At 37.6% G+C, this 25,109-nt stretch overlaps 14 protein-coding genes across 14 annotated transcripts; 7 read left to right on the forward strand and 7 right to left on the reverse strand.

The window, feature by feature from the left end:
• Nucleotides 1-317: 317 nt before the first annotated feature.
• QCR2 (ubiquinol--cytochrome-c reductase subunit 2) lies at nt 318-1,436 on the reverse strand (the record flags this gene model as incomplete). Its single annotated transcript, XM_062952084.1, has 1 exon — nt 318-1,436. One exon carries the CDS (start codon nt 1,434-1,436, stop codon nt 318-320), a length of 1,119 nt encoding a protein of 372 aa, XP_062809022.1.
• A 194-nt stretch (nt 1,437-1,630) lies between these two features.
• On the reverse strand, nt 1,631-2,923 carry PRCAT00002241001 (GPI-anchor transamidase subunit; the record flags this gene model as incomplete). The annotated part of the gene is made up of 1 exon (XM_062952085.1): nt 1,631-2,923. One exon carries the CDS (start codon nt 2,921-2,923, stop codon nt 1,631-1,633), a length of 1,293 nt encoding a protein of 430 aa, XP_062809023.1.
• Nucleotides 2,924-3,058: 135 nt separating this feature from the next.
• Nucleotides 3,059-3,441, forward strand: PRCAT00002242001 (mRNA splicing protein; the record flags this gene model as incomplete). The annotated part of the gene is made up of 2 exons (XM_062952086.1): nt 3,059-3,067; nt 3,130-3,441. 2 exons carry the CDS (start codon nt 3,059-3,061, stop codon nt 3,439-3,441), a joined length of 321 nt encoding a protein of 106 aa, XP_062809024.1.
• A 294-nt stretch (nt 3,442-3,735) lies between these two features.
• On the forward strand, nt 3,736-4,641 carry PRCAT00002243001 (uncharacterized protein; the record flags this gene model as incomplete). The annotated part of the gene is made up of 1 exon (XM_062952087.1): nt 3,736-4,641. One exon carries the CDS (start codon nt 3,736-3,738, stop codon nt 4,639-4,641), a length of 906 nt encoding a protein of 301 aa, XP_062809025.1.
• Nucleotides 4,642-4,744: 103 nt separating this feature from the next.
• On the reverse strand, nt 4,745-6,043 carry VPS4 (AAA family ATPase; the record flags this gene model as incomplete). The annotated part of the gene is made up of 1 exon (XM_062952089.1): nt 4,745-6,043. The coding sequence occupies one exon, from the start codon at nt 6,041-6,043 to the stop codon at nt 4,745-4,747; it is 1,299 nt and encodes a 432-aa protein (XP_062809026.1).
• A 1,679-nt stretch (nt 6,044-7,722) lies between these two features.
• Nucleotides 7,723-9,519, forward strand: PRCAT00002245001 (uncharacterized protein; the record flags this gene model as incomplete). The annotated part of the gene is made up of 1 exon (XM_062952090.1): nt 7,723-9,519. One exon carries the CDS (start codon nt 7,723-7,725, stop codon nt 9,517-9,519), a length of 1,797 nt encoding a protein of 598 aa, XP_062809027.1.
• A 103-nt stretch (nt 9,520-9,622) lies between these two features.
• RPS5 (40S ribosomal protein uS7) lies at nt 9,623-10,297 on the reverse strand (the record flags this gene model as incomplete). The annotated part of the gene is made up of 1 exon (XM_062952091.1): nt 9,623-10,297. The coding sequence occupies one exon, from the start codon at nt 10,295-10,297 to the stop codon at nt 9,623-9,625; it is 675 nt and encodes a 224-aa protein (XP_062809028.1).
• Nucleotides 10,298-11,478: 1,181 nt separating this feature from the next.
• TNA1 (Tna1p) lies at nt 11,479-12,993 on the forward strand (the record flags this gene model as incomplete). Its single annotated transcript, XM_062952092.1, has 1 exon — nt 11,479-12,993. The coding sequence occupies one exon, from the start codon at nt 11,479-11,481 to the stop codon at nt 12,991-12,993; it is 1,515 nt and encodes a 504-aa protein (XP_062809029.1).
• A 493-nt stretch (nt 12,994-13,486) lies between these two features.
• Nucleotides 13,487-13,933, forward strand: PRCAT00002248001 (uncharacterized protein; the record flags this gene model as incomplete). The annotated part of the gene is made up of 1 exon (XM_062952093.1): nt 13,487-13,933. The coding sequence occupies one exon, from the start codon at nt 13,487-13,489 to the stop codon at nt 13,931-13,933; it is 447 nt and encodes a 148-aa protein (XP_062809030.1).
• Nucleotides 13,934-14,217: 284 nt separating this feature from the next.
• PRCAT00002249001 (uncharacterized protein) lies at nt 14,218-15,855 on the reverse strand (the record flags this gene model as incomplete). The annotated part of the gene is made up of 1 exon (XM_062952094.1): nt 14,218-15,855. One exon carries the CDS (start codon nt 15,853-15,855, stop codon nt 14,218-14,220), a length of 1,638 nt encoding a protein of 545 aa, XP_062809031.1.
• A 278-nt stretch (nt 15,856-16,133) lies between these two features.
• On the reverse strand, nt 16,134-17,453 carry PRCAT00002250001 (uncharacterized protein; the record flags this gene model as incomplete). Its single annotated transcript, XM_062952095.1, has 1 exon — nt 16,134-17,453. The coding sequence occupies one exon, from the start codon at nt 17,451-17,453 to the stop codon at nt 16,134-16,136; it is 1,320 nt and encodes a 439-aa protein (XP_062809032.1).
• Nucleotides 17,454-17,645: 192 nt separating this feature from the next.
• On the forward strand, nt 17,646-20,570 carry LEU3 (leucine-responsive transcriptional regulator; the record flags this gene model as incomplete). The annotated part of the gene is made up of 1 exon (XM_062952096.1): nt 17,646-20,570. The coding sequence occupies one exon, from the start codon at nt 17,646-17,648 to the stop codon at nt 20,568-20,570; it is 2,925 nt and encodes a 974-aa protein (XP_062809033.1).
• A 249-nt stretch (nt 20,571-20,819) lies between these two features.
• Nucleotides 20,820-22,400, forward strand: GCD11 (translation initiation factor eIF2 subunit gamma; the record flags this gene model as incomplete). Its single annotated transcript, XM_062952097.1, has 1 exon — nt 20,820-22,400. The coding sequence occupies one exon, from the start codon at nt 20,820-20,822 to the stop codon at nt 22,398-22,400; it is 1,581 nt and encodes a 526-aa protein (XP_062809034.1).
• A 181-nt stretch (nt 22,401-22,581) lies between these two features.
• Nucleotides 22,582-24,747, reverse strand: SST2 (GTPase-activating protein; the record flags this gene model as incomplete). The annotated part of the gene is made up of 1 exon (XM_062952098.1): nt 22,582-24,747. The coding sequence occupies one exon, from the start codon at nt 24,745-24,747 to the stop codon at nt 22,582-22,584; it is 2,166 nt and encodes a 721-aa protein (XP_062809035.1).
• Between the last annotated feature and the right edge of the window lie 362 nt (nt 24,748-25,109).

A 25,109-nucleotide genomic window follows, 5' to 3' on the forward strand; every position in this document is an offset into this window, starting at 1 on the left:
CCAAATCGCACTACTCTATCAACGACTGCCAAAGAACCATATTTGGAGTATAAAAGCCAGAACTACAACCGAGTAAATTGGTTAAACTCGTTTAACTTGACGAAACAAATTCTATATGAATTAATTCAAATATAAAAGGCGGGTTTTTAGAATCATTTTTTTAGTTTATATCCTCGAAGCTCATCCCGAAACTACAAATTGAGAAATTTAGTATTAGCGTTGATGATGTAAGATTGACATGCACAGTTGTGATATCTCAGTAATTATATACAAAGATACGTTCTATCTTTTCTCGTTATTTAATGTCTTAGAATCGATTATAATTCATCAGCATATGGCAATACATCAACGTTACCAATGGCAACATAGTTGAAAGAATCGAACTTGACAGGAGATGATGAGCCAATTTGAACATCGGCAATAGAATCGTAAGTACTTTGTAAGGCAACAGCCAACTTTGCAGCTTTGGTGGCATCCGATAAGGAACTTGAAGAGACACTTTGAAGTACCTTCTTAGCTGCTTTGATGCCACTTGTCACATCTGAAGCAGAACCGGTAACAGACACAACAAATAACCCAGCATCTTGATACTTGTATAATTGTGAAGTAGCACCAGGAATTTTTGAAAGAGGTGTTTCGGCACCTGGTAAGAACGCGGAACCAACTGCAGCAGACAAAATTTCGTACTTACCGAAATCTGCTGGCTTGACTGGAACACCAATTAAAGCAGCAGATTTACCGGTAGCTCTAATTCTGGATTCTTTACCAACATGGAATGAAACTGAAGGGGATGCCGTTGAACCTGTAGGTAAGCTGGAGAGGGCAGATTCACCGACGAACAGGGACAAATCGTCTTGATCAACACCTAACGCATGGAGGGAAACGTTCTCTGAAGTGTAAACCTTTGCTGCAAACTCCTGAAGATCATCAGCAGTAACATTCGAGGACCCATCGTAGTACAATGGGTGACCCAAGCCTTTTCTGAATGACAATTCATGTAAAGACTCCAAGGCTGTAAAGGCATTGTCTGCGTGTGCAGCATCATATTCTTCCTTGGCAGCCGGTAAAACAATTTCTGGCAATTCGTAAGGTCTGAATGAGGTCTTTGTTAAAACATTGCCCAAGGCTTCCACAAAGTATGGCAAGTCTTCCTTCAAGAATTGAGTTTTCAATACAATCGCATCTCTGGTAACATTACTCGAAAACAGAGCACCCAACAATTCTGCTTCTCTTGTAAACCTCAATGCAGATTTAGGCTCCGTGTTCAAGAAACTGTGCTTGGCTAATAAGTGGGCAACTCCTGATTTACCTTCCTTAGACCCTGCATTATTAACCCTAAGTGTCAATGATGATAACTCAGTACTACCTCCTTTAGCGTTAATTTTGATGCCGTGGGCTGCTCCGCTGTAAGCACGGGTTGAAATACGAGACAACATCTTTAATTATGTTCTTACTATATAGATCTTATGTTCGATGAACTCCTGTTGTTAAACAACCGCTCTTAGATTAAATTGGTATATAAGATTCTTTTTTCAAAGAAAAATTCTCGTTTGTTTGATTGGCAGAAAAACGAGCACGTGATCACGTATCTAAGGTGTTGATAGAACCAACGACAAAACAGCACCGGAATCTAGATTTGGGTCAATCTAAGGGTTGGTATCTTGTCGTCGGAGATATTATTATCAAGAATGTAGTCGTAAGTCACACGAGCCCAAATCTGGTCGATCATAGTCAAGGCATGAACAGCTCCCCATATCAAATTAAGACTGTAAAAGAAGTTTGAGTTTCCATTGCCCAAGACAATCCAAGAGTAGTAAAAAATTGGAGTGAGCAAGAGACACACGAGAAGGGTGAGTCCTGTAATGTAGATGAAGCGACAATATTGTAAAAAGGTACTTTTGAAAATAGGTATGAGCGAAAGTGCAAAAGCAAGATCACCAACGGTGGAATATGACTTTGTGAAGGATAACCAAAGGTATGAAAGCACGACAGCTAGAAAAGAGTCACCTAATACCAGCGTATGATCTTTGTTTTGGAATTCGAATAACCTAACGGTAAAAGGTGCGATAAAGATGACTGAAAAGATATTGAATACCCCAAGATAAAATGGCGTAAAGAAGTCAAACATTTCCGTGAACATGTACCACCAAAGACCCAAATTTGGTGAAATCTTGTCGAATTTGATAACCGTTCCGTAGCACAGGTTTAAAAATGACCATGAGGATGTGGCAAAATATGAGGACCAAAGTAGTATAGAAGTTGTGATAAGGTACGAAGCGATTCCCGTAACACATACCAGTTTCCAACTTTTGCGGGTGTTTGCAACGTACAACCCGAGGATCGGTAGTATCAAGAAGTTGAGGTTCAATGAAAGATACCCTGAGATAGACAAAGCCATCATAGATCTAACCAAGTTGGAATATTTCGTAGCCTGAACCAAAGATACACTTAGTAAGAACAACCCAAACACTAAAGTTGAATGTGACAAATTGATAAGAATGACGAGTGGGTTGAACAAGTAGAAACTTGCGATCAAGCTGTCATCATATCCTTTCAATGACTTTCCAGTTCTTTCACTATTATGTTGACAATACCACTTGTTCAATGCTATAAAATTGTATGCAATGTTTATATCAACTAACGTGTATATCAAATTAAACGTCATTCCAGCCAAAGGCTCTGGCAAATCGTTAAATATATTCAAAAACATGACTAGCAATGGAGGATGTGCAATATTTCCCCCATCATATAAGTTTATACCATGATTTAGGTAGTAAAACGCTTCTTGCAACGTTTTAAATGAATTTATTGGTGTGCAAACTTCAACTGTCGTTGATAAATTAAAAGGTATATTAGGCAAAACTGTAGGTAGGAGCCATCTCAAAGCCACACTGATGGCTATAATTGGGCCCATTCGACCCATTTTGCTCTAATTAGTTTTTTTCTTTTTAATAGTATTTGATATATTGTGTATTCTAGCCAAAGCGACGCATTTTTTCAATTCTTGAGTTGTTATTATCTATAAAAAGGGCACAACAAGAGACAAAAAGCATAAAGGATGTCAACCGTAAGTAGCTACACATTCATTAACGAAGATACATTAAAGAGAGTCAATACTAACTAAACTAGTTCCAACCCATTAATCCAAAACCATTTTTGAAAACTTTGATCGACAAGCCCATAATAGTCAGATTAAAATGGAATAAGACAGAGTACAAAGGAAATCTCGTATCAATAGATAATTATATGAATTTACAATTAGACGAAACGTATGAAGTGATATATAATAATGGAGAAAGAAAGGAGGAGCTCATCGGTGAAATCTTTATAAGGTGCAATAACGTATTGTTTATACGAGAGGATGTGTCTAAGGATGTTGAGGCAGCTGATGAGGCAACTACAGGGGTCAAAAAGGAGGATGAAGAGATGTCTCAGAAGTGAGAAAAGTTGACCTATTGAAACCATCGTTGGTCAATTGCATTATAAGGAGTGGTGATGTAAATTACAATTTTGATAATCATAGATGCAAAGTATTATTCAGAGCAACAGTTCTATAATTAGTAGAGAATAAGCTCACCCGAGCGATATTAAGTCTTTTAGAGTAGCTAATATACTAAGATTCCTTTGAAATGACTATATTTCAAACATTTGTAGATTTACTCGCGAGATGAAATTTATCAAAACTTCCCATTAAGATAAACTATTCTCTTTCTCATTAATTACAATAAAGAAAACATGGATGAGCCTGCTCCATATGGTGGGCTAATGACCAAGACATTAGACGATGAGAAAGAAAGAGAGGCAAGATTAATAGAGCAAGCGATTGAAGTTACGGTTAATAACCAAACAGAAGTATTAAGACCAGAAGCTTTGCATTTACGTGGAGTCGATAGTTTATCGACTGAAGACATTAAGGCATTCATCGATTATTATACCAATTATGTTGTTGAGGAGAAAGAAGAGATATTGGAAGGCGAAGGTGAAGTAATAAAGAAATTTGTCTATGAGCAGTTACCTCTAGACGAACAAATTACTTTTAAAGTGCAATGGATCAACGATTCTTCCGTCAATATTGCGTTTCAATCTCACGAAGACAGCTATAAAGCATTGAAAATGATTTCAATAACATCCTCGAACCCTAATACTGCTGCTCCAGAGCCAAAATTCAATGACCAAGCCTATATTGCCGATATTGTTCAAGAAAGAGAAACCAAGCCATTTAATCCAGTCATAGAATTTCGTAAACAGCAAAATTTGCTCAACAGGCTTGGAGGAGATATTGAAACAAATAGGGCCACAGAAAAAGGAGCAAATGACGAAAGTGCTGGTATGGACGAGGACGAATCCAGTGTTGTTCTATTTGTTAGACAGTCGTTCCAGTCAGATCGTAAGGTAAAGAATGCTAGCGCATATTCCCGCTACTATCTTTTACATGGAGAACCTGAGAGGAAACCTTACCGAAAGCATAAATACAGACAGAGAGACTCGATCAATTCTCGTGGAAGGGAAAGGGATTCGGAAGACTTGTTTGCAGACAAACTAAAGAAACGTAAGAATGGCAAGTATGAAAATCACGAAGAAGAAGAAGATTTATTTGCCGATAAGTTACGTCAAAGAGACAGATCTCCTTCCAGAGCTTGATAAAGAGCTGGTTTTACTATTCTTATCTTATTATCTGTATTGTTGCTATTGTTATTATTAATAATGTAATATATAAAATGTAGAATTGAATTCGTTCTTTCCATCAATTTCCTTCCTGGCCAAAATCTTCTGTGAACTTGATGTGATTTTCAATATCAGCACTGTTAACTGTAGGTCTATTACTTTTAATCGATTTAATAAAATCTTTAACTGTCAAATTTGGCTCCATCAATTCATCTGTGCCAACATCTTGCCAGTTTAACTCTTTTGCATCAGGATCGCCAGGAGAGCAAGGCGTCAACTTCTCTGATCCGTCTTCATCTATGACAGGCTTGAAGTGCGTGGCTTGTTGGATTTTACGAATTGGTTGCATCAAAGCATCTCTCACAACTACGGCAATGTCATGCCCAGAATAGCCATCAGTCATTTCGGCTAAAACCTTGAGATCATGAGAATTACATTCACACGGTACTGTACCAACATTTAGCTCGAACATCCTGGTTCTTGCTTCTACATCAGGCAATGGTATGTATATTCTCCTTTCGAACCTTCTCCTTACTGCAGCATCTAATTGCCAAGGGATATTAGTCGCACCCAAGACTAACACGCCATTTGAATCATTACCTACGCCATTCATTTGAACCAATAACTCCGTTTTAATTCTCCTTGAAGCTTCACTCTCCCCCTCGCCTCTTGGTCCACAAAGAGCATCAACTTCATCAATAAAGATAATTGAAGGTTTATTCTCACGAGCCATTGTAAACAACTGTTTAACCAATCTCTCAGATTCTCCCATCCATTTCGAAACCAAATCTGATGATGACACAGAGAAAAAAGTTGAGTTGGCCTCTGTTGCAACTGCCTTAGCCAAATATGACTTACCAGTACCAGGTGGACCATATAATAAGATTCCTGAAGTAGGTTTACGATTACCCGTAAATAATTGTGGGAACTTCACCGGTAAGATAACTGCTTCCTTCAATGCTTCCTTAGCACTATCAAGACCCGCTATATCATCCCATTTAACGTTTGGCTTTTCAGAAAGAATTGCCCCTGCAAGAGCACCCCTTAATTTTTTGGTATCTGCATCATCTTCGTCACCGCCCTCATTTTTGGCCTTTGTTGAGCCACCAGAAGCAGAATTTTCAGCTGAGCTTGATTTCTTTTCTTGTTTTTCAAGATGATCCTTTAGCTGTTCTGCTCTTGTCAAATATTCAGTAAACTTTGACTTAATCAATTCTTTAGATTTTGGATTTTTTTCATACTTTATAGCCAACATCAAGTAGTCCAATCCATTGTAGTATAATTTATATGCTTCTTCATATCTAGTTGCAGTGTCTGCATCTATTGCCTTCTGGACGAGGTCAATACCTTTAGACAAAAAATCTGAAGAACCAGACATCGAAATATTACACTAGTAGGAGAGAAAGCTCAAACAACCAAAAAAAAAAACAGCCGAATTCTCTAATACAGATATTATTATATCAGCCTTGATTGGAACGATATCTGGTTATAAGTGTATCACAATAAAAGAAAGATGTTGATGACTATTTAAGAATTTACTTAGGAGTTTGAGATCGGAGATTATCGTTAATTGAGCAAAACACGTAAAATTGAATATCTTACTATGAAATGAAGGTTACGAAGATTAAGACAATATAAAAGGTTCATGAGACAAAAAGAGATATATTTGCACTAAAAGTCTGTTTCCAAAAGCATGTCAGCCTGAATACCGGCCTTTTTGTTTTTTTCCAGTGTCTTTAGCTGTTACAATTTCATTAAATCATAGAACTAAAAAACAATAGGATAAAAAGTGTATGTTTGATCCACAACAACTTAAGACCCATCATTTCTCTCTCCTTCTTATAACTTATAAATCTATTAGCAGTATAAAAAGTATATCTTACATATGTTCTTGCAATACATAACAGTATTATAGAGTAATTCTTCTTCGAGATATGGCTGCGAATTTGACTTTTCAAACGGGCAGATCTCAGCTCCAAGAAGTTAACGAATTAGACAATAGCGTAAAAGTCCAGCTTTCCAATGCCAGAAAATATGCTGTAGGTACCATTTTTATGATAAAATACTAAATCAAGAAGCAAATACATAGCAAGAGTAGATGTTTGATTGGGACTTCGAAACTCTCACGAGTTTGTGATCTGATTGATGCTTCCTCACACTTTTCAATGTCAGCTGCTAAATATTAGCTACCCTTGAAGCGATAAGAAGTTGCAACATTCAATTTATGGGTCTAGCCCCCACGAAGAACATGTTTGCTGAAAAGAATTGAAGCTCTTCAAAGGATAGTAGTCTGCATAACAGCACGCTCAAGGTACAATCAATGCTGTCCCAGATATCATTGTATAAACACTTATATTTCAAAGGCTTCTCTTTATTTTCCATATACATTCCATTCACATTTATGTTCTTCGGACTTTTGGGTGCTGTTCCGACGGTCAAAAATCATTGCGAAAGCTGGAAGAAGATTAGTCATATCATGATGTCCTAGATGAGTGATAACAAAAAAGTTATCGGGAATATCTACAGATGATAAATCAGGTCACTTATGATAATCAACAATAAAATGTTGGTGAATCATTTTCTATATTTAGTTTCCATTTGAATACTACTAACTAAACCTTAAATACCACCTTATTCTAGACCTAAAACTAAAACTAATACTAAAACTAATACTAAACTCCAATCAAAGATATTTTAAATCAATCTTTTGTTAAATATGATGGTAAGTGTTTGTTTTTACGAAATGCTTCACATTCTATCTGATATTTAAATGAATTACCTTAGTTTTCTTCGAGATATACATTATGCTGCTCAGATTTCACCAGCAATTCTCCCAGATCTTACTTCATTTCTCACTTCGCATAGTGCTGTCTTACAGTTGACACTAAGCTCTGTACCATTAAACCTCTTAGTGTTTCTTTGCAGTGATAAATGATATCGAAGTGTGTACAAGCCGTACATATGTCGGGATCTTATACCAAATTAGTCATCCTATTATGTGACTAGATATAAAAGCACTCGTGCGGAGCTGACAACAGATGCCTTCGATAGAACTTTATGTCAGGTAAAGAATTTTGTGGGAGCATACTGCTGGACCGATATGAATCTGATAAATATGATAACGTAGATACTATAGATATCGATGGCTCGGTAGAGCCGCAATTATTACTAGATGATGAAAAAATCAGCAGAACTAGAACAAACTTGTCGGAAATATCCCGAATTGTCAGTGGCATAAGGGATGACCACAGACAGGATGCTGAAGATTATGATTCTTACAAGAAACGTGGAGAGCGTGGCATAGTATCAGAACTGGATATAGAGTTAAGAAGTAACTGTGGTGAGGATTCTGACGTAGCTGAAGATATTGAAAAAAATTCCGATAATTCTAATGGTGGAGGAGAATCTGAAGAAAAAGATGTGGTCACTGTTCGATCTTGGCTTATGGCAATCTGCGGTATGCTAGCAGCATTTTCTACATGGGGAGCTAATGCCTCATACGGTGTTTTTTTGAACTTCTACCTTTCCAATAACGTCTTTGAAGGTGCGAACCAGTATGACTATGCATTAATAGGAGGAATTGTTGTTTTTTTTGCACAGTCATTGGCGCCATTGAATACCGTATGCTTCGAAGTGTTTGGTCCTAGAGCTGTAGGATACTTTGCGATAGTGCTTCAGGTTGCAGGATATATGTTAGCATCCTTTGCAACTAAATTATGGCAAATCTATTTGACTCAAGGAGTATTGGTTGGTCTTTCATTCGGTTTTATTTTCATACCGGCCACTTTATCATTGCCATCTTGGTTTGGGGAAAAGAAGGCGACAGCAATGGGTATTATGGTTTCTGGAGCAGGTTTTGGAGGTATGGTATTCTCTTTGTCTCTTAATAAAATAATCGAAATAACCGGAGATCAAAGATGGGCCCTAAGGGCGTGTGGATTTATAACTTTGGCTACAGCATTAACTTCTGTTACATTTTTAGTACCTAGAAATTATACAAGGGAACCATTATCGAAGACCTTTACATCTCGTTTTATAAAAGAAAAATTTAGTATTATTTTTGATCCTAAAATATTTAAGGATAGTTATCCCTTATGTATTTTAGGTGCATGGTTTCTGTTGGGATTGTTGGGATATGTGTTAATGTTATTTTCATATTCTCCTTATGCCACTCTGTGTGGATTGACAGCTAATCAAGGGTCTCATTTGGTAGCAATTTTTAATGCAAGTCAAACAATTGGGAGACCCGTCCTTGGGTCGATTGCCGATGCTGTTGGGAGGAACAATCTATCACTTGGAATATGCCTTTCCATATCAATTTTATTATGGGCATTTTGGATCAATGCATCAACATTCGGTTCTTTAGCTGCTCTTGCAGTAATCTTAGGATTCATAATTGGTATTTCTAGCTTGATGTGTCAACCTATGGCGCTGGATATCGTTGATTCTCCTAAAAAATTACCGGCAGCTTGGTCCGGGCTTAATATTACGGGCGGTTTGTTCTGTTTGGTAGCAGAAGTGATTGCTTTAGGCATACGAGGGAAGCACACTAGTAAGCCATTCTTAAACACCCAAATATTCTCCGGGTGTTGTTTTTTTGCATGTAGTCTTTTGTTATTAGTCAATAGAGAGTGGCTAATACGAAAGACTTTCCAAAGAAGATTTCTAACTGCAAAATCGAGATTGAAAGAACTTGAACAACAGCATACTTATCTAAAGACAGATGGTGTTTCTATTCATGAATTAGACGATGAAGTAGCTACATTGCAGGAGCGAGTTGGGCGATATCAAGTGCTCTTGAATAACTCAGCACTAAACGTTCTTGTTAGGGCGTTCTATCCAATTAGAGTTTGAAATCAAGATTAATTCATACAAATAAATTTAAATTTCTTTAAACGTTTATATTATAAACAATGATTTTAGAAATAAGAAGGCAAATATACATGTAGCTATGACCTTAACGGTTAGACTTAGCAACTCTTTCTAATTCATCCTTCTTCTTGATGGCGTAAGAAGTAGATGAGCCCTTTGCAGCATTAATTAATTCTTCAGCCAAACATTCAGCGATGGTCTTCACGTTTCTGAAAGATGCTTCTCTAGCACCAATGGTCAACAAAGCAATAGCTTGGTTAACTCTTCTTAATGGGGAGACATCAACTGCTTGTCTTCTAACGGTACCAGAAGAACCGACTCTGGTTGAGTCTTCTCTTGGTCCAGAGTTAACAATAGCATCAACAACAACTTGGATTGGGTTTTGTTCAGTCAAAACATTGATTATTTCCAAAGCATGCTTGACAATTCTAACAGCCTTCAATTTCTTACCGTTATTTCTACCGTTCATCATCAAGGAGTTAGTCAATCTTTCAACAATTGGACATTGAGCCTTTCTGAATCTCTTTGAGGCGTATCTACCAGCAGTGTGAGAGACAAAAATTGGTTGTCTGATTTGAACGTAGTCAACCAAGGAAACATCTTTAACTTCGACGTCTTCAAAAGACCATTTGTTAAACAACTTGATCTCTTGCTGAGCAGCTTGAATTTCAAGTGGGATGGCAGTAGCCAACTCAACAACTTGTAATTCTTCTTGGACAACTGGCTGTTGTTCCTCGTATTGTTCTTCAACGTCAGACATTATTGCTATTTCTGTCCTTTTCTAAGATTTAAACCAAAGAGAGTTGGGTCTTGGTAAAAGAATTAATGTGTTATTAAGTGGGTTCGTTAAAATTGAGTGAGAGCATCAATGAAAAAATGAAAAATTTTGGCTCGGATGTGATATCGATTCCCGAGAGTATGACGAGGGCAAAAGGTCCGAAATGCTGATATTTTCTACGGTGAGTGTCTCAAAGTGAGAAAATATGAGCACAAAGGTAATACATTTGGTTGAGAGTGTGAGAAGCCCTCATCACGTGGATCAGACGTGCAACTTAAAAGTGCTCAAAAATATCTATCAGTTGTTGTCTTTTTCTTTAAAAAAAAAGATATGGAGTAACATTTAGCCTACATAGATCTTGTGATTAGCAGGAGCATAAAGGAAAGCTCTTATTATTTCTTGTGCTATTCTTCTAAATTGAATAATTAAAGAAAGCCACCGAAAAGGAGACCCGACCTCTGACAAATTACACGACCTAGAGGAGCAGTTGTATCTCTACATTTACTTCATTCGCCCAATTAGGAAGGTTAAATACCATACCGAGAAAAATGTCAGCACGGAAAATGTCACGGGATCTAAAAAGATGAAAGCCGGTAAAGGGAGGTTCGTCGCGAGGAGAGACTACACTGTTCTCCGACAGGCATGATCCCCACATTTCGTTCGGTACCGAATTTTGCATTTAAATGTCGATCTTCTTACTTGGAGCAGTCTGAAAAAAACATCATTCTTTAAAGAATTGATTTCTCTGATACCCAAGGTACTACTATTGTATCAGGTTTATAGGCTTCTCTTAATGCTCTTCTAATTGCTGCTATTAATCTACTCAGTGTGCATATATTAGAATATGAAGCCGCACACACTTCAGCCGGCCCATCAGCCGGTGACGGCGTTAACTTCGGCAGATAGACAACCTTACTTAACAGTACTACAAGAATAAAAAATAAGTTACCCCGTAGTTAAAATTTTCACTTCATCATAGCGATTCACACAGTCTGATACATGCTCTTCTAGCGATTTGCATTTATCTGAACATCTTCCTCAAAACACTTGATCAGATTTGATTAAGTTTGTTCCTAGAAAACTTTGCAGTTTGTGAGTCATTTCAAATCAGGTTATATCTTAAAGACAGAAGTTAGTGGTTCAAAAAAAAAAAAAACCAGAAAATGAGTAGAGACAAAGAAACTACGATGTCCGAAAAAGAGGAAAGCGATAGTTATGCTGGGAGCCAGACCTCGAAAGTAGAAGCCGTTCCAGTAGATGAGCAGTTCGAACAACTTAAGGAAAGCTATGGAATAAACCATAAGAAATTGATGCTTAAAATAGACTTATGCGTCGTTCCTCCATTTTGTTTCCTTTACTTTTTGTCGTTCTTAGACAGAGTCAATATTTCTAACGCAAACCTTTACGGGTTGGCTGAAGATTTGAACTTGACAGGTACCCAGTACAATACTGCATTAACATTATTCTTCGTTCCATATGTCTTCTTCGAAGTCCTTACTAATTATACCATTAAGTTTGTACGTCCTCACATATGGTTGAGTGCGTGTATCTTTCTTTTTGGTGCCATTTCTATAGGTATGGGATTTGTTAAGGATTTTGGTGGGCTTGCTGCATGCAGATTTCTCATCGGTATGGCAGAGGCAAGTACTTTTCCAAGTTTGTTTTACTTGTTATCAACGTATTACACCAAGGCCGAAGCACAAAGAAGATTTTCAGCTTTTTTCTCTGTCACTTGCTTGGCTGGAGCTGCCTCAGGTGCTATGGCCTATAGAATTAACGATTTAGATGGAAAACATGGTATCGCATCTTGGTCTTGGATTTTCATTATCGAAGGTATCATCACATGTGGAGGTGCTATTATTTTGTTTTTCACTATTGCAGACTTTCCTGAAGAAAGTAGGTTCTTAAAAAGTAACGAGAAAGAATTTATTAAGAAAAAGTTGGAAATCCTCTCGGGCGCTACTTCTGGATACGAAATTGTTAATAAATTTTCCGATGTTTTAAAATGCTTCAAAGATTATATGATTTGGTTGCCTGCTTTAGGTTACTTTGGCTTGATCATTCCGTCTTATGGTTATGCGTACTTTTCTGCCACCATTATAAACCAAATGGGTTACACTGCCGTTCAGGCGCAGCAGCATTCGATCTACCCATGGTTAGCAGCATTCGGCTTGAATAATATTGTATCATTCATTTCCGATAAGACTAGAAGGAGGTTCCCCTTCTTCATTTTTTGTTGTTTGATAGCCATCGTAGGTTTAGCATTAATATTGGGCGAGACTCATAACCCTAACGCGAGGTATGGCGGATGTTTCTTGGCTGCTTCTGGCTTATATACTGCGATGCCCTTGTTGGTATGCTGGACCTCATTAAATTTCCATGGACACCTTAGAAAATCCGTGGGGACTGCTTTCCAAATCGGTTTTGGTAACATAGGAGGTATCATTGCAACCTATATCTTCTTGTCAAAAGATGCACCTGTCTATAGACCCGGATTAATTGTATCATTGGCAGCAGTCGCTTTTGCCATATTGATCCTGTTAATTTACCTTTTCACAGTTGTGAGAGGCAACAGGTTGAGAAAGACAACTTCGTATATAGAGAAATTTGAAGCCAAAACAGAAAGGGAACAGACTCTTGCAGGTGATAAAAACCCGAACTTTACATACTTATACTGATCTTCAGTAATCATAAAATATACATCTTATGGCTGACTTTCCACTAATACTTTCTTTATATCAGTATTGCCGTAGATTTCATTAGACGTCCCCCCTTATTCCAAAATTCTCTCATTATCTTAAAGCATCTCCTTTTCGTTTTCTTCCTGGTTTTACTCGCAAACTTCAAGTATTATATAAATAGGGATTTATATATAGTTATATATTTTCAAGCCACTATCCTTCAGTAGCCGATGCTATATTTACAACTTCCTTCGTTAACCGAGATTGCAGCATCAAATTCGATCCACTATATACAGGACCAACCCGAAGGGCTTATACAGTCATGCAGTTTATTGTCTTGGGCGATGTGATTTCTACTCGTATAAAGCTTTGCCAAGAAGACGAAATATTCATAATTGATTCTTAACTTGTTATAAGAAATCAATCGATCTGGCTCAACAGATCATCGTCTATATATAATTGAATACTAGGTAACAAATAGAAAAATAAAATGTCCAATAAAGCAGGTTACGGGGATAACTATGCTCCTCCAACTGGAGCTCCACCCAATTGGTCAAGTAGTAACAGTGGATCTAAAACACAATCGGGGTATGTTCCTCAGGCAGAGCCATCTTACGCTAATCATTCTGATCATGCGACTCATTCAGGTGATAATAGAGGATTTGGAGGAAGTAATCAAGGATACGGAGGTGGATACCAACAAGGTGGATATCAGCAAGGTGGATATCAACATGGTGGATATCAACAGGGAGGATATCCTCAACAAGGTGGTTATTATCAGCAAGGAGGATATCCTCAGCAGGGAGGATATCAACAAGGAGGATATCAGCAGCAGCCTATGTATGTTCAACAAAACAGAAGTTCTGGTACAGAGGGATGCTTAGCAGCATGTTTAGCTGCTATGTGCATTTGTTGTACTTTGGACATGTTATTCTAAACATTTTATGGGAAGATAAAACGTACTGCATGCTCGAAGAGAGGAACAGACTGGATACTAATTAAATTCATTTCATAGATAACAAAAATACTACTTGCTAATGGCGAGGATCTTCGAATGTAATTTAAGAATTACATTTGGCATCCAAGGATTTGTATCTTTATTACGTACGGCAAACCAACGAAACATTAATAGTGTAATTGTACTCAGAAAGATAAAATGAAAGTTTCTTAGGTATTATATAGTCTAAAACTAGTTGTAGGATCGCAATTACCATTACAGCTTTAGCCCCATGTCAACATACTACTTCCAGTCCAGTCTAATTGGAAATCATTGGAATTACTTCCAAATTTTCTTAACATTGGCAAAACTCGAAGTCTTTTCGATGCATCATTAACGAACTCAATTTTTGTTTCCTGCGGTGCAGATTCATCATCATGAGCATTAACATCAGCAAAGTTATTGGGAAGATAGTTCATAAAATAATCGTGAAGCACCGGAGCCGGAATATTATCAGGCAAATCATTGATCGACACATAGAGGCTGTCATCACCTAGGAGTCTATTTCTGCAGACATAACACGCGACGCTAATTAATAAATCTAGATCCTGGAAGTTAATTCCACCTAAGTCGTTAAGTCCAGTGAAAGAAGAACGTCTTCTACCGCCTCCTAACCCAAAACCGAGAGGATCAACTTTTAATTCACCCATTCCTATAATCACTGTTTTTTTAAGGGAGAGCCATAAGATGTAAAACGTCTTTTGTTGTAACTCATTGGTAATTATGGCACCTTTGATGTCAGAAAATTGAATTGCTTTTTCACGATTAATCTTGTTCCATTCTGCGATGTCGCTCTCACGAGCCATGTGGGTTGACAAAAGATTTAAATCTGGTTTTAAAGCTACCTTTGGAGTAGTAAGTTGCATGACCGATGACCTTCTTCTTTGTTGCGTACCTACTTCCTTATTTGCTGGTATGACTCCAGTATTCCCTAGAGAAGAAAGTTCAGTGATCGAACCCAAAGCATTAAATGACCCCATCTTGGACATGGATAACATGCTTTGCATATTTGTTAAAGATGATGATGACTTTTGTCCACTGCTTAACTCCAGGTGAAATACCTGCTGGTTTAATTCCATCAAAAGATCAAGTTCCTTGCCTTGCAAAATTGAACTTATAGTTCCTCTATCAAGGTCATTTGAGCCACTTAGTAATTTCAATTTCTTGCCAAATCCACTGGGATGGGAGGATTTGTTATCAATCATGTCTTCGATCATTTTTTGCAGCTCATCTGAGACTACCGAGTAGGGGATCTTGTAAAAATCTAATGGATACCCTTTGAATCCAAATCTTTCGTAGTAATTTTGAACACCTGAGTACAAGACCCAGAAATATTCCTTACCCAAGTAGTAGTTGCATAAACGACGATCTAATCTACCATCTGTCATGGCCATGCTTTTAAAGTTGTCTTTCTTAGTGTCATCACTGGTATTGAGTTTTTCTTGAATAATCTCTTCTTCGACGTACTCAATAGTCTTTTTCAAGAGGGATTCGGCCATTCCTTTAGCTCTGTAATCGGGATGTACGTATACAGCTTGTATAGTTAAAGCAGTAGCGTTATTTACACCAATTGATGACGGATTAGGGGTAGAAGATATCAAGCTTGTCGTGTTAATATCTTTGTAGAATGCTTCCATCCATCTTACAAATACAGTTGCAATTACTTCATTAGAACTTTTCTTCTTAAACAGAAAACCTTGCACTTTAATTCCGCTTTCAACGGCTTCCTTTTGATATCTGGTTACTATTTCGGCAAACTTAACAACTCCTGAAGCACCTCCCCATTCAGCCCCAGGCAATTTGAAAAGTTCAAAAAAGTCGTCTGGATTATCAGACACGCTGAAAACATAGTCCTCTGTCATTGCTACCAATATTATCTTAAGATTCCTCGGCTATAATCAACTTAAGCTGAATCATTAGTTCTTTTAGTACTCTTACTTAGCTATATAGTTTGTGCCGTAGCCGTTAGTGATCAAGTCGGATATCGGTTTCTCCACTATTACGAAACCGAGATCGCAACTTACCAACGCAATATAACGGTAGATCAGCAAGTATCGAGGGTCAGGCATCAGTGTAGGTGCTACAAATGAAAAATTATTCATAAAACTATCGTTGTTCATTGATCTCTAATGTATATATTCTAGGTGGAAGTCACTTTAGCTTTAATTTCGCTATCGTAATGTAAAAAATTCACAGCCAAAATTATGTCAGCAGCTAGTACTGAAGTAGAACTTAGCATAAACCCAATAGGCATCTTGTTTACTTGTGCCAATTTTCCTGTGAGCAAAGGACCAATACATCTTGCATAAGTCTTAGATATATTCACTAATCCCATAACCTTAGTGAGCTCATTCTTCGGGATCAATGAGGTCAACAAGAATTGCCGGGGCACAACGTCCATTGTAGTAGTACTATAATAAAGTATAAGAAGTGCAGAAGCCACATAGAAATTGTTTGATATTGCAACCGCTGCAAAGAAAAATGCAGATGGTGCCTGTGTAAACAAAATGGCCTTCACAGGACCCAACTTCTTAGCCAAATATGCTGACGGTAACGAAGAGAAGGCATCAATGGCATTCGTTAAGAAAAACAATCCTCCTAATGCTGTTGCCGAAACAACAAAGTAGGTCTTGAAGTAGTAAACAACCCAGGCCGTAGGCATGAACCCGTAACCTAATGAATCAAGCATGAAAACCACTAATAGCCTTGACAAAATATGCCTGGTTTTTCTTGAAAGATTGAAGAACCTTGGTTTTAACAATGACGGTTGCTCGCTTATTTCTTCGATAGGCCCATCAACTTCTGAAATTAATCTTTCATGCTCTTCGTCGCGTTCACTGAGTTCGCATTCACTGCTTAGAAAGATCATGATGAGGGTCTTGGTCAAAGCAAGCGCAGAATAAACCCAAAAGATCATCCTGTAACTGGAATTTAAATCCCAACCTCGCTGTAGAGATAAATAGTCCACTAGCATTCCACTTGTTAATGATCCAAATGCTGCACCTGCGGTAGCAAAGAGACCGTGAAAGGCAAAAATCTCAGGTTGATCTATTGATGGAGTCAAATGAGCAATGGAAGCTTCCTCTACTGACTTAAAAGGACCCGTTTCGTCACCAGATGGTGATATAACGCCCAATATAGCCGCGGCCAATAATACATAGAAATTTGAACATAATGCAAAAATAATACCTGATGCTATCATCATAATGCTTCCAATGATCATCACAAACCTTCTACCGAGCTTATCAGCATGCCATGTTAAATAATATGACAAAATTGTATCCCCTATCAACGTCAATGTCATAAAGAGACCTATTTTGGTTTCCTTTATTTGTAGATTTCTCAAATACAATGTTAAAACTTGGTTCGTCATACCGAAACTGCCCATTCTAATAAAAACAGAGCACCAGAGTAATCGAACATCCCTCGATGACCGTCTACATGACTCCAAGAGGTGCATTGATGATTTTTGGTTCCCTTGTACTGTAATAACGTTTTTATTTCATATATATATATCAGATGAGTCAGCTCATCAATAATGTATATAACTTGTCCATATTGACCTGCATTGAGTGGAGAAGACAAGAGTTAACATCATCACACTGATAGAAGAAAGTGAAGCCAGCACCTTGGATAGAGGTGATAACGAAGTATGAGTAATGGACATCGACAGAACTCATTAGACAATTTAGCCCATATAGCTAACATGTCTCACGAGTTGCAGATACTCAATCAACAAGTAAGAGATGAGACAGGAGGACAAAATAACAACTATTACAACAATATTATTAGTAACAGAAGAAAAGTGGACCAAACTCAGAATGGAGGATCTAAGGGCGGTAAGCCTAAAAGGATGGCATGTGTTGAATGTCGACAACAGAAATCTCGTTGTGATGCTTATGAAAAACAGCCCGCTCCTTGCACCAGATGCGCCAAGAAGGGCCTTAAGTGTGATTTAAAGTCTGACTATAAGAGAACGTACAAGAGAGCAAGAATAGCACAGATTGAAAAGGAGTTCTCAGAGTTGAAGAAGAATTTGACTGCAGCTCAGGTTCAGGAGTTACTAAATAGGGTTCCATCGTTATCAGACTCTCAGTCAGACTTTCTTGAAGATTCTAAGCCGCTGCCACAACCTACCTCATCTTCTAAGGGAAATCAACTTGTAAGCGATCCGAAGCATGGGTCGAATCCTCCAGTTGGTGATCTTACGGCAGATATATCGCTGAACTGGTCCTCTACTATTTCTTCTGCTCAAAATACTTTTGAACCGAAGAGTTCAATTTATTCGTCTGAGGCGAATATTTCTATACCAAATACCCCATCCATTTCCAGGCCACAGGATCAGCTTGATATTGGCTATCAAAATACCAACTCAAAAAACAAATTAATCGTTCCTGAATACTTGTTGATATGCGAACCAAAGAAAATTGATACCATAACTTTATCATCAGAAACAATAAAAACTCTTTTCACAGAATATGTTGATAACTACCATCCAATTCTACCAGTTGTTGATATTTTGAGGGGCCCCGAAAAGATTCATAAACTTTGTCCGGCATTATTCTGGGTGATTATGGTTGTATCACTAAGGAGATACAGGAATGACATGCAAAAAGATTTATTAATGCAACTTTCCCCAATAATAAAAGATATTTTAGCAGAAATAACGATATCTCCTATTACAAATTATAGCCCCACGGAGGATGATGACGCATTTTTAAATGCTTGCTCCGTATATTCTGTTCAAGCATTCTTGTTGTATACGTTTTGGCCACCGATAACATCATCTTTAAGTGCCGATTCTTCTTGGAACACCATAGGAGTTGCAATGTTTCATGCAGTTCGTATTGGTCTTCACCTTCCAATAGTTTCTCCTGGTCAAAAAGAGCAGGTTTCAGAACAAAAGTTGGAAATTGCTGAAGAGCAAGCCCGAACATGGGTAGTTTGTAATATCGTTTCTCAAACTATTGCAACTTCGTTCGGATTTCCTGCTTTTGTTCAATTCGACTCCTCTATGTGGAGCGTGAACAGACCTGATAGTATGTTAGGAATACCTAATTCAGTTAAATTTATGATGGAAATTGCACAGTTTGAAGATCTAGTGTCTAAGACTTTAAACTCAAATCCTTTAGATGCTTATGGGCTAATTGATCCAACTGAGAGGCTACCTTTACTCAAAATTTTATTGAGGAAGTTAAATGAATTGGAGTTAAGGTTGGCTAAAGAATTGCCCTCTGATGATGGTTACAGAAAATTTCAATTATGTTCAGCTAGAGTACATTTGCTAACATACTATTTTATGGACACTTCAAGAATTGCGGACTTTGAATTAAACTCTGGTTTAGTAAAGCTTTATAATTCCGCAATTTCGTTAATTGACCATGCTCAATTATGTCATGCAAAAGATAAAACTTTCGCTAAGTATCTTCCAGGTGTCAATGTTTTAAATATATGGCAAGCGGCATTTATCATCGGAAAATTGGCGCATTCTCCAATGAAAACTTTTCTAGATTTAGGATCTGGGAAGCAAAGTTACTTAGCTGCTGTCTCATTAGCAGCAAAAGCTAGCATATTGAAACATGATATAGCTTATCGTTCAAGTGGCATAATGAGGAGCATGTGGCAGCTCTTTAGAACACTCGATGAAAAGAAACTAACGAGTTTAGGAATTGCAGTGAGGACTAGAATGGCAGCTTCAGTTTTTTTTGACTGTTTGAACCTTTTAAAAACTCAAGTGGGCATGATTAAATTAAACAGCCGACATGAATCGAATCAAGATATAGCAGAGAATGAGATTGAAGAAGAAGAGGAAGAACTGTCGGATGAAAAAGAGGCACAAGAGGATGCAATTCTCTCGGATGACGAAGAAGGACTTGGAGGTGCAACAGAAGAATTCCATCAAAAATCTGGTAGCCAAAAATCTACTCCAGGAAGCACTTCAAGTAAAGGAAAAAAGCATAGATCTCTCTCAAGCACAATGGATGCCGAATCCAGAGCTAGAAAGATAATACGAACAATACCGCTAGACCCACAACCAATTCCTGCTAATAGCAGTAAAAACAGTACTTTTAAGAATTCAATTAAAAGTTCCAACGAATCGTCGCCAAGAGTGGTATCAGATAGAGGTACTCCTATTAGCCAGGGAGGTGGTAGTGGACCATCGTCCACTAACAGTGAAAAAATATCACCCGGACCATCCAAAGCACCACCTAAGCGCAGACCACCACAAATTATTCGAAAGCCAAGTAACTTGCCTCTGCCACTCGCAACGAACCTACAACAACTGCCTCATCAACTGCCTCAAGGACCATATCAACAAATATATCAACACCAACAACAACAAGTACCACAAGCTCGACATCTACAACAGCTGCAAATGGAATCCTCTCAGCCTCAAGAAACTCAAGTGAGAAATGCTACGGGAAGGACTGCAGCAAACATTTCCAGTATTGCACTAAATGATTCTATTCCGGGAGGTTTGGACAACCTTGAGCTCGATATGTTTGATGTAAATAGCGATTTGATCTGGAAAGATGTTGACAGTGTTATGAATGAGTTTGGGTTTCATACTCAATAACTAAGCGTCGTTTCATTTCCTTCTCTATACCAAATCTGTACTTTAAGAATGATTCAGCCTTATCATTGTTACCTCTCTGACTGTAGTTGCAAAATTTATCCCCACACGACGTTTCAAATTAAGTCGTGCACATAGTCAATTATATAATTCGTGTGAAAAATTTCTTTGGAAGAATCATCTATGGATTCAATAGTGGCGGACAACTGAAGTAGTCGACAACTTAAAAACTATAGTTGTTTAACATCGAATATGTCATACGACGATATTGAAAATGCTGTTCCAGATATTGTTATCGGAGGTAATACCGAAGAGACGGAATATGGACATGACATTGAGAGTGATAATGAACAATTAGAAGAACAACAAGAGGAGAACAGCAAAGAGAAGAAAAGCGTTGCTTTTGCAGGCTTGGAAGATGAATATGATGAGGAAGAAGCAAAAAGGGAATTCGAAGAGGGTGGCGGATTACCAGAGCAGCCTGATAACCCCGATTTTTCAAAATTGACACCCTTATCTGAAGAGATCATCAACAGACAGGCAACAATTAATATTGGTACAATCGGTCACGTTGCTCATGGTAAATCAACTGTCGTTAGAGCAATATCAGGGGTTCAAACTGTTCGTTTCAAGGATGAATTAGAAAGAAATATTACGATAAAACTTGGTTATGCAAATGCAAAGATTTATAAGTGTGATAATGAGGATTGTCCTGAACCTGATTGTTACAAATCTTTTAAGTCTGATAAGGAGATTAGACCAAAATGTCAAAGAGAAGGATGTACCGGACGTTACAGATTAGTGAGGCATGTCTCCTTTGTTGACTGTCCTGGTCACGATATTTTAATGAGTACAATGTTGTCAGGAGCAGCTGTAATGGATGCTGCTTTGTTGCTTATAGCAGGTAACGAAAGTTGCCCACAACCTCAAACTTCTGAGCATTTGGCTGCCATTGAAATCATGAAATTGAAGCATGTTATAATTTTGCAAAACAAAGTCGATTTAATGAGAGAAGAGTCTGCTTTAGAACACGAAAAATCAATCTTAAACTTCATAAGAGGAACAATTGCTGATGGCGCACCTATTGTCCCTATTTCTGCCCAGTTAAAGTATAATATAGATGCAGTCAACCAATTCATTGTTAATACCATCCCAGTTCCAATAAGAGACTTTTCTGCATCCCCTAGACTTATTGTCATCAGATCTTTTGATGTTAATAAACCAGGTGCTGAGATTGATGATTTGAAGGGAGGTGTTGCTGGTGGTTCCATATTGACAGGTGTCTTTAAAATCGGTGATGAGATTGAAATTAGACCAGGTATTGTCACCAAAGACGACAACGGTAAAATTCAATGTAAGCCCATATATTCCAATATAGTTTCATTATTTGCTGAACATAATGATTTGAAATTTGCTGTCCCTGGTGGTTTAATAGGTGTTGGTACAAAGGTGGATCCTACTTTATGTAGAGCCGATAGATTAGTTGGTCAAGTCGTAGGAGCAAAAGGTAATTTGCCCTCCATTTACACCGATATTGAAATTAACTATTTCCTTTTGAGAAGATTATTAGGAGTGAAGACTGATGGTCAAAAACAGGGTGCTAAGGTCCGTAAGTTAGAGGTTGGTGAAGTTTTAATGGTCAATATTGGTTCAACGGCTACAGGTGCAAGAGTCGTCGCAATGAAAGCTGATATGGCTCGTTTACAATTAACTTCTCCAGCTTGTACAGAAATCAATGAAAAGATTGCTTTATCTAGACGTATCGAAAAGCATTGGCGTTTGATCGGTTGGGCGACAATTAAGAAAGGTACAACATTAGAACCAACTGCATAAGGAAACAAGCAGGATAAGTTTCTCTTTGTTTCTTTTAGACATATATATGTATACCCATATATGTATATCTATGTATATTCTGAAGTTTCTCTGTATTTTATTTATAGCTAAGGGAATGCACAAATTTTGCTCTTAGATGCTTCACGATGAATTAAGTTGTGAATACAATAAATTAGGTAGTTTATCTTTTAGTCAATTCAATATTTGCATTAGCATTTTGATACAAACTGCCATCAAGAAATTTTGGGAAGGAATCGACTTCCATTAGCCTGTATATGTGTTTGATTATGTCTTGAAATATTGATGAGATCTGAAGCAAGGTATCCAAGTTATTTGTAATCTTAACTTCTGTGGGTGACATCGGACCTTCTTGATGTAAATTGTAAGTTGCATCCTGTCTTCTAACTTCGAGATCAGAAGATATAGAAACCGATGGTTCTGTAACTTCCTGTACGTCCTTCAATTTGAGCCCACGGGATGATAATAATGGGGGATCGGGTCTCAACATGATTTTTCTATTATGTTTGAGGGGTTCTAACGTATAATTTTGACAATCTGGAGAACTCGTATCTACTTCCAAGGGAATTGCTGAACTAGGGGATACATTGGAAAACATCATAATCGACGTTATTCTTTCTCTTAAGCTGTAATCAATATTAATAACAAAAGGTGAATCGTTACTAATGTAAGTGAAATATATGTGAAATGCTGAAGACAAGCAAATGGTTGTTAACTTTACAATCTGCTTATTCAACTTATTTTCTGATCCCTTGTGAAAGCCGTATTTCTTGGTTCTCAATAGTTTTCCCAAAAGAACCGTTTGGCGTTCATACTGCTTCAATTTCAAATAAGCTTCGAGATTTTCTGAACAAAACTCTTGCTTCAAATGTTGCTTGAACAAGTAACGCATTCCAGGGTCTCTCAATACTTCCTTGAGCAGTACCACAGAAGATGCCTTGTCGGAATATGGGGGTGGGTGATCAGGTGGATCTTCTGTGACATCAAAAGAATCTTCATTTAATGGTGTAAGCTTTTCGCAGTTAAATTCATCTAAAAACTTGTTAGATAAATCGTCCTCGCTGGAATTTAATCCAAACCTCTTCCAGTTTACTGAATTTTCACCCATGGTGCTTAAAGCATAGTAAGCGTTTCTGCTGTTTACTACTCTTTCCAAGTTGGAAATTGAAGGAGAAATCATCACGGGTACAAGTAGCTTGGATTTTAACAATAAAGACGCAATCTCAACCGCATGATTTGGACTAAAAATATCAGTACAATCAGACAACCATTGGCATATGGACTTTCCTGTTAGACAGTAGCTTAGGACGATCTCTTCTCCATCTCTTTTAAATGCAATATCTTTATGAAATCTCACACCTTTGGAAACGTAATATTGGATGTGAGAATCAGATTCGGGGTTTGTAAAGTACCTATGATAAAATGGACTAACAGTTTCTTTTTCTATTGGTTTTGAGTCGGCCAGGTTGTTAATAGAAGAATTTGTTGAGCTTTCCTGTCTCGCAATATCAAATCCTCTTAACGAAACGAATGTCTCAATTTCTCGAAAACCAATGTCAAAGCCGAATGATTCTTCTAGATCAGTCTTGACATCTAACGATGGTAATTCATCTGGCGCATTAGAAGAAGTCCAAATAACTCGTTCATCGCCCATCATCTTTATGAATAACAAATGAATGAAGTAATCGGAATACAAAATTTTATCAGTAATCACGTCCCTGTCAAACTTTATCAACTCCATGGAATTAAAACTAGATTTTAATATTAGGGGCAATTGGTCTCCTTTCATTCCAATATTATAGCAGAAATCTTGTAGCATGGCAACTCCCTTTGGGGTAGGCTGTAACGCTACATTCTTCTTTGGTTCAGATCTCGTCCTATCTGCGGGTGAATGTAGTAGCTTGGCATCATAAAACTTTCTCAACAATGCCAACCCCAAATCAGGCTTTATTTTGTAAAAAATAGTGGATGTTGTTCTCGGTAATCGAACTTCCAAGCGGAGAGTCTTCATAGTGTTTAAGGCTTGCTCTATAGTGAAAGAATACAGATACAATTTGCGACCCAATGGGTTAAATCGTCCTTTATTATCGTTATTATCGTTAAGATTCAAACCACATATCAATGCACAGTAGATATTCTTCAAATCTTCTTCATAGATTTTGCCTCCCGGTGTCTTGTTGAAATTCATCTGTACAGTTTCATGTAGCACTTTTGAATTAGTCATATCAGTACCTGGAGGCATCGTGATATCTATCATATCTATCATAAAACTCTCCACAGGAACCACATAGAAGCTCTTCCTTTTCTCTATACGACAGCCAATTACCATTATATATTCATATTTTGATGTAGATTTTAATACAGCTAAGAGTAGATACCATTTCTTTGTTTTACCCAATAAACTGCTACTATTTCATCGTTTACATTCAGATCTGTTTCAGATTTCTTGATACGTTTGAAAATGTGGTTATTTTTATATCCGGCTGCGAAAAAAAGTTACACTAAAACGAATCTTGGTATGGATCCTCACAGGGATACCTGAGAAACAATAAGAGAGGGGCATGATATAACACTGTAATAAAGTGAGTGTTAGAAGATCGTCACAGCTCAATACACGTAGATGGTCAGCCATTTTCCTAAATTAGACTAAATTAAATTATAACGGATAAAAAAGAAAGGCAGAATCTCGGA

Source organism: Priceomyces carsonii (genome assembly GCF_900007245.1).
Source record: "Priceomyces carsonii strain CBS4050 genome assembly, scaffold: Debaryomyces_carsonii_scaffold_2, whole genome shotgun sequence".
NCBI classification, from domain to species: Eukaryota; Fungi; Ascomycota; class Pichiomycetes; order Serinales; family Debaryomycetaceae; genus Priceomyces; species Priceomyces carsonii.